We start from the raw sequence: 7778 nt of genomic DNA on the forward strand, positions 1-7778 counted from the left end.
TCCTTCTTTGCCCATGACTTGGCACTGTGCCTGGGGTGGAGGAGACAGTGTTCCTGCCAGCCTTGCTCATATGTGCCCAGCGCTGCAGGAAAGTCCAGCTGCCCATGGAGGTCACTGTATACCGACTTAGGGGGAAGGGGGGAGGAGGGGAGAGGGGGAGAGGAAGGGGCATGAGGCAGTGAGGCCACCTTCAGTGTCTGTTCTCCTGGGAGGAGGTGCCCTTTGGACCAACTCACATTCCCATACTGGGTCACTGTCTACAGGCAGAGTTCTACCACCTCCATCGCTAAGAAGGCTGGGCATTCTGGATGGAAAGCCAGGCTGCCACGTTGGCAGAAGCAACGTCGGTGGGAGGCAAAGGGGAAAGCAGAAGTGGGCAGTTTTTACTGGGGCTCAGAGGGGGATACCCAAAGTGGATGATCTGGGGCCTGTGGGAGCATGGGGACTGGAAGCAGCAGCAAGGAAGGCTTCTCAGAGGAGGTGACGCAGAGTCAGACCCCAAGGATAAGCAAAGGACTGCGAGGCCTGGCAGAAATAGGAACAGCCCGTGGAGGCATGAAGGAGGCCACTCTCAAGGAGTTCCCATCTCACAGGGATGAGCCAAGAGCAGCCTCAGACTTGGAGCTGGCAGAGGGGAGTCAGTACCAGCTGGCTGTAACTGGCTTCCTGGAGGATGGGGGTGGGGGGAGGCTGGCCAATGACTCATCAGTGTCTGAGATGATGTCCCCCCGTACCCAAAGCTGCATGGTTGCTCCTGGCTGGCCGGCAGCAGGTGTGTCTGGGGGAACACTCCCACTTTCCCCACCACCTCACCATCCTTCCTAGGGAGGACAGTGCCTGAGGTCCCCAGCCCCAAGGACAGCAGGGACATTTTCTGGCCCTGGCGGTGTCCTTAGTGGTTCCAACAGTGCTGGGCACATAGCAGGCTGTCTGTGAATCCCTGGGGAACGAAAGCCACAGGACTTTGGCCCTCCTTGTTCCCTTTGCCCTGAACTCCCTTTCCCTATGTAACTGCATGGCTCTCTCTGTGCTTAAATGTCTCCAGAGGAAGCCCTCTCTAGCCCCCAACTCAAAACTGCATCCCTTGACGAATGAACATGCAAGGATATCATGGGAATGCAATCAGCCAAGTCTAGAACGGAGGAAATTCTGTCCACAGAACAAGCCACTGTGTTCTTAAGAACAAAGAAAAGAAAGAGGGAAAAAGAGGAAAGAAAGGCTGTTACAGGTTGAAACCCATCAACCAAATGCAGTGTGTGGAATGTACTTAGACCCTGATACAAAGAAATCAGTTGTAAAAAGATTCATGGCAGAGTTCTGGAGATCAGTTGCACCACAATGTGAATGTACTTACTATTAACTTGAAAACGGTAAATTTTCAAGTTAATTGAAAATTTATGGACACTCGAAAATGGTAAATTTCATGTTATGTGTATTTTCCGACAGTTAAAAACAGGTTTTTTAAAAGATATTCATGGGGCTTCCCTGGTGGCGCAGTGGTTGAGAGTCCACCTGCCGATGCAGGGGACATGGGTTCGTGCCCCGGTCTGGGAAGATCCCACATGCCATGGAGCGGCTGGGCCCGTGAGCCATGGCCAATGAGCCTGCGCGTCCGGAGCCTGTGCTCCGCAACGGGAGAGGCCATAACAGTGAGAGGCCCGCGTACCGCAAAAAAAAAAAAAAAAAAAAAAAAAAAGATATTCATGGACCAATTGGGGGATGTGAACACTGTGTGGATATTAAATGACATTAAGGGATTATTAGTTTTTAAAGTGTGATATATATTTTACTGAAAAGAGTCTGAATTTCTTAGAGATATAAACAGACCTATTTACAGATGAACTGATACAACGTCTGGGATTTGCTTTTAAATAATCCAGAAGAGGAGGAGATGTGGGGAGATAAAGATAAACCAAAATTGGCCATATTTGTTGAAGCTGGGATTCATCAGGGTTCATTGTTCCTCTCTCTCTCTCTCTCTCTCTCCCTCCCTCTTCTTTTGGGTGTGTTTGAAAATGTCCACCATTGGGAATTCCCTGGCAGTACAGTGGTTAGGACTCCGTGTTTTTACTGCCGAGGGCCCAGGGGTTTGATCCCTGGTCGGGGAACTAAGATCTCACAAGTTGCGCAGTGTGGGGGAAAAAAAAAAAAAGTCCATGATCAAAAGAGAAAGAAAAGAAAAGAAAAAAGAATAGTGCCCTTCTGTCACGCCCAGTACTCTTCCCTGCTGGACACACTGAGAAGCCCCTAGTTTGCCGTCTGCCTCCCCTGGAATGGGGGTGTGGGGAGAGCCGGGGTGCTCTCTCTCGTTCACAGCTATATTCAAAACACCTGAACCGTGAATGCCTCTCATCCAGCTGGCAGCTGTGAGCCTGGGTCTGCGTGGCCCCTTGAGCCCGAGCTTTGAACAGCACAGTGATCTTAACCTTGGAGGGCCATGGGTTAGTCTCTCTGAGGCCAGCCGCTCACCCAGGAAGATGTGGGTGCCATGGTGGGCAAGTGGTTGGGTCAAGGAGAGGGAGTGGAAGGGACAGGGCAGGGTCCGGAAAGGAGAAGCCCTTCCCTCTGCCCTGTCCCCTAGGGCAGCCCGAGCTCATGTGGACATCATTGTACCTGGCACTGCTTTTGTAGCCTCCAAATACCAAGTCCAGCCTGAGCCAGGGTCAGAGGCTGCTGAGGGAGGCCAGAGCCAGCAGGCGGGACCCACCAGGGGCCCAGGAGCCTTTCAGGAGAAAGAGGCAGGTGAGGAACAGGGCTCCCTACACCCTCAAAACCCTCAGCTTGGTTCCCAGACATCGTCACCTGAGACAGGTGTGATGAGCACCCCTCCACATTGCTGTGAGCCCCTCCAGTGGGTACTGCCAGGCATAGGGCATGATCCCAGCAGGGGCCAGGCCCTGGAGGGCTCTGGAAGTTGGCAAGGCAGGGGCACTGGGCACCACTATCATGCTCCTGAACAAAGGAGGTGTGAGCGCTTGTTGTCTCGAATGAGCTTCCTGACTCCCATCTGCATCCACTCCAGCCCCAACCCCTGAACCTACCGTGGGTCCCCAGGCTCTGGAGGGAAGGTGTGTCAGGGTCTTCCTAAAGCACCAAAAGGCCACGGCATGCCGATGACAACAGCTCTGCAGTCAGACAGACCTAGGCTCAGCCAGGTTCTGCTCCTTTAGCCGCTCTGGGATGGCAGGCAAGGTACCACATGCAGCTCAAGGTGCCTCAGTTTCCTCACCTGTATCATGGGCACAAGGTTGGGTGACCCACAGTGGAGACCAGGGCAGGTGTCCTGTCTGCACCCCACAGTTCCCAGCACCGTGGCTGCCCAGGGGCCTTCATCCACAGCTGTGCAAGCTGACCCTGCAGGGTGCTTGTCCCAGCCCCTGCTTCCCTGGGCCTCCTAGATGCGGGGCCTGAGGAGACCTGAGGCTTTGCTGTTGGTGTTAGTTAGGGAGGCCAAAAAGGTGGCTCTGTTTCCTTTCTCTTCCTTTCTCGTGGTGCACTCTGTCCCTGGAGTGAGGCTATTTGCTCGAGGGAAGAAAGGGACTGGCCAGATTCGGTGATACGAAGGCACCTGGTTCCAGGAAGGTGGGAAACAGACACACTGGTGTGCTGTGGAGTCACCTTACCTGTCACACCTGCAAGCAGCAGCCTCCATCCTGCCTTGGGGAGGTCAGCTGGGTGCCCCCTTCCCAAAAGACCCTCCGTGGGGACAGACGCAGAGGCTGCAATCCCCTCAGAGATGCTCTCGCACCCCAGCCCCCAGCCTCCTCCACACCTCAGGGGTGTGCAGGACTTCACAAAGGGCCCTGAAGACAGTCTCATTCCAGCCGCTCTGCAGCCTAGCTGTGTGTGAGGAATGGGGTGTGGGGTGCGGTTGTGTGTGTGAGGAATGGGGTGGGGGGCCCCTGGAAAGGGAGAGCGGGTTGGAGGAGCCGCGGAGTCCGGACTGGAGCAGTGACAGGACTGGGCGCTGCACGGGGGCCCAGCCAGTGACCCTCCCCCTTTTCCAACCGTGCTCCCCGCTTTCCAACCACGGCCGTACACACTGCAGTTTCTCTTCAAGGAGGGAAGGGGCTGCTTCTTCCCTGGTCTCGGACTGGCTTTGCCCTCAGGGCTGTTACTGGTCTCCAAAAAGAACTCCCTGACTGGACCCCAAGGAGGGCAGTTGTGAAGGGTGGCAGGTGGCCACCTTCAGAGCACAAAGGAGTACTGGGGACTAGGGGCGGGGGTACGGCTCAGGGGTCGGGCGGCGGCATCCTCTTCCCCAGATCCTTCACCTGGTTGTGGCTGGACTCCAGCATCACACCTGGAAAACGTCACCACCATCAGCCACTCGGGTCGCTGATATTTGCAAAGGAGGCTTTCTTGGTGTCACAGGCTCTAGGACTGTGGCTCTGGCCCAGGTGGCGGACCCCAAGCAATCCTTCACCTACGTTCAGAAAATCCTTTCTGCACTCTGGGTGGAGTCACTCCCCGGGCTCCACTCTCTCCGCCTCTCCCTGGAAGCCCAGAGGTGCCCACAGGCAGCTCCCAGCCACACATGATCACAGAGTCCCTGGGTCCTGGCCGAGGCTGGGCAGATCCCTGCCACCCAGGATGTGGGGCTTAAGCCATGGAACAACCACGTCACCAGCAGTCACCATGGCAGCCACCTCGTGCAGAGGACCACACTGCAGGGACCGGCCTGCACTGCAAAAACGTCGCACAGGAATACACACCAAGAGGGCAGCAGACAAACATTTATTAAGCACCTGCTATGCACCAGACCCTATGCAGGGGGCTAGGAAAATGAAGCCAATGCAATCCAGCCCTCGCCCGGAAGGAGCTCACAGTCTAGCGGGCCAAACCTTCAATCATAATTAATAGCCGCGAAGGTGCATTTAGCTTCACAATTGCACAATGAGCTTTTATATAAGTTCTCCCAACTGTCAACACCCAGCAACACAGCCACATTGTTTTAAAAGCACATTGGCATAAATGTAAACACAGTCACACGATTGAAAGGACGGACAGCAACCACCTGTGACAATTCATAGTCTGTGTTTCAGAGCCAAACTCTCAGCATTACTTATTTCTTCCTATTAGGAAGGATACAAGTTTTGCCAATTTGCAGAAATGGTGATAGAGATACAGGGTAGTTCTATGGCCCCTTGCCATCACGCGCTGGTGCAGCCGCCCTCGACACGAGGGGTCCTGAATCCTTGCCCTCTCTCCCCCCACCACACCACAAATCTTCTGGTCTCCCCTGGAAGAGGGCCCCAGATGTCCCTGGGCTCTTTCTCCCGAGCTCGTCAGATGGGGAGAAAGGACCACTTCCCATGAGTCAACCACGCTGAGATCACTCACCTGGTTGAGCCCACGGGTGACACCAGCTCAGACAGGCACACAGCACAGCGCGCTCAAGCCCACACCCTTCCTTATTTAGGGACCAGCTCTCTGGTCAGTCTCAAAACCTGATGGGGTTGGTGTCACACAGGAACTGCCCTGAGTCCTGCCTCTGCCCCGCCTCTCCCCGGCTGCACGGGATCCATCAGCAGTCCAGGTGCAGAGGGTGGTGGATGGCCCTATTTATCCCACTTACCCCCGGATTCTGAACGGGACAGTGAAGTTTGGGATCTGAGAACCCTCTGTGCCTCTCTTGAGAGCCCCCTTCACCAAAGAGGAAAAACACAACCCTACAGATTCGGCTGGTGAAGGTTAATTTAGGAGGATAAGGGGTTAGGAATATGGTGAAGAGATCCAAGTGGACCCACCTCCGGGTCCGGGGAACGGGAAAACCAGCCAAAGGCTTGGGGTAATTAAGCCGAGGAGAGGGCGGGCAGACCATGAGGCTGAGTGTTCAGCGCTGAAAGGTTGGGGGCGTTCAGGACCCCACCGCCTGCCTTCCTTTCCTGGGGCAGGGGGAGGGGAGGCTTCTCTTCCCCTGCACGCTGGGCACAGCCAGGGCGCTTTGTAAAGGTCATGTTAAGTCTCCGCTCCTCCCCTGGGCCCCCCAATGTGGCCTGTCTTGGACAGACAGAGGCTTACCAAGTGAGTCAGAAGGTACACGTTAAAGGTGTTTCTGACCCCATGTGGAGGGCACGGGTAAGGGGAGGGGGCGAGGTGCCCTGCTAACTGACTCAGCCTCGGTCTGCTGGCCCAACAAAGCCTGCCCTGACCCCGTTCCAGCCTCTGGGGCAGCGGCTTTCTGGCTCACACCCAGGACCACCTCTTAGCCCTCCTCCAGGTCGCTCCAGGAGGCCGGATATCCTGCTAGCAAACCCCTTCCCCCAATGACGGCCCAGACGGAACTCTCTTAATAAAAAAAAATAATTTATTGTCAACAAAGGAGATATATACAACAGGGAAAGGGGCGCAGAGGAGAGTGTGCGTGAAGCCCCAGGTAGAGGCTACTTCAGCCACCTGCAGGGAGGGAGCAGGAAGAAGAGGTAATGGAGGCCTCCTGGTGTAGGAGCCGAAACGGGTGGGGGAGGAGAGGCGTCCCCCGAGGTAGTGGGACTCAGTTCAACACCGTCACGACCACCTCTTGTGTAAGGCACTGTGCCAAGGGAGAATGGTGGCGGGCTGAGAAGGTGGGAGGAGGTCAGAGGGACAGAGAGGTCTGGGTCAGCAAAAGGATCGGGTGGGTGTTCTCCACAGGCCCAATGCCCTACCGCACAACAGCCCTCGGCACCCCCGTCCCCCTCAGGGCCTGGCCTCACGCCTCACTCGGGGAGACATTTTCCAGCTTCCCCGAGTCATAGCGGATGCTGCCCACCTTCCTCTCCTCCGTCCTGCCTTGGCACCTGGTTTTGCTCTCTCCATCAGATGGCCGAGCTGGGCAGCTCTGAGTGATAAGCCGAAGGGGGACAATGCCTCCTCTCCCCGCCCTGAAAAGCAAGAACCTACAGGCCACTCCCTGCCTCTGGCTGCCCCCCGACAGTGGTGCTGGATTCCGACAGAACCGCGGGCCAGTCTGGGCTGTCACCTGCTCCCACACCCTTGGTGCCCTGGGGATGCTTGGACCAGTCTTGCAGGAGGCTGACTGCCGGGGGCTCCTCCAGCCGCACGCGGATAACCTGGAGATCCAGCGTCCCGCGAAGCCCCGGAGGGGGAGCTGGGCAAGGATGGGAGCAGAGAGAGAGTCAGGGGCCCTCCAGACAACGCACCCTGAGGATGTCCCCCGAGGGTCTCTGTAAACCACACCCCCATTTCCTGGCCTTCAATTCCATAGCCCAGGACCTGTGGTCTGAGGAGAAGCCTGGGGACAGTGGGAGGCTGTGCTCCTAGATCATCCAAGGACCAGCACCAACCGTAAGGGCATCGCGCCTCCGCAGGCATCAGCACAGGCCCTCCGCAGCCTTCCTCCCTCACGTATTCTGGCATACGGACGCTTAGTGCTGTACTCCGCTCCCCTCAACTACCTTCAGTTGACTCCGTTTCATCTAGAACGTGCTGGGCACCCTAGCCTGATGGGTTCTGCCTTGTGTGGGCAGAGGTGGTGGGGTGGGGAACACCCCAAAGCAGAAAAAGACATGACTCTGCCCACAAAGGAGGTCCCAGGTGAATATGCAGGGCGGAGGAGAGAGCACTGGACGGAGAGTCCTAGGTTAACATCCAGCTCTGCTCCTCTGGAACCTCAACCAGGCTCTTCATCTCCCGAGTCAGTACCTACCACGCAGGGGCCAGATGTCCACCTTAGCAGCGTAGAGAAGCTACTCACAATGGACAAAACCAGGCCTTAAGACAGGAACATGAACTGCTGACAGCCACTGTTCATGTACCAAAATGTCCGGTTCAGC

General features: G+C 56.3%; 1 protein-coding gene across 1 annotated transcript in view; it reads right to left on the reverse strand.

The window, feature by feature from the left end:
• Positions 1-6881: 6881 nt before the first annotated feature.
• SPINDOC (spindlin interactor and repressor of chromatin binding) overlaps positions 6882-7778 on the reverse strand; it is a 10960-nt gene continuing 10063 nt past the window's right edge. The window contains exon 6 of the mRNA XM_007462098.1: positions 6882-7093. Coding sequence (XP_007462160.1) covers positions 6882-7093 — 212 coding nt within the window. The remainder of the gene's footprint in view (positions 7094-7778) is intronic.

The sequence above is a fragment of the Lipotes vexillifer genome, unplaced genomic scaffold (genome assembly GCF_000442215.2).
Source record: "Lipotes vexillifer unplaced genomic scaffold, Lipotes_vexillifer_v1.1 scaffold1129, whole genome shotgun sequence".
Lineage (NCBI taxonomy): Eukaryota > Metazoa > Chordata > Mammalia > Artiodactyla > Lipotidae > Lipotes > Lipotes vexillifer.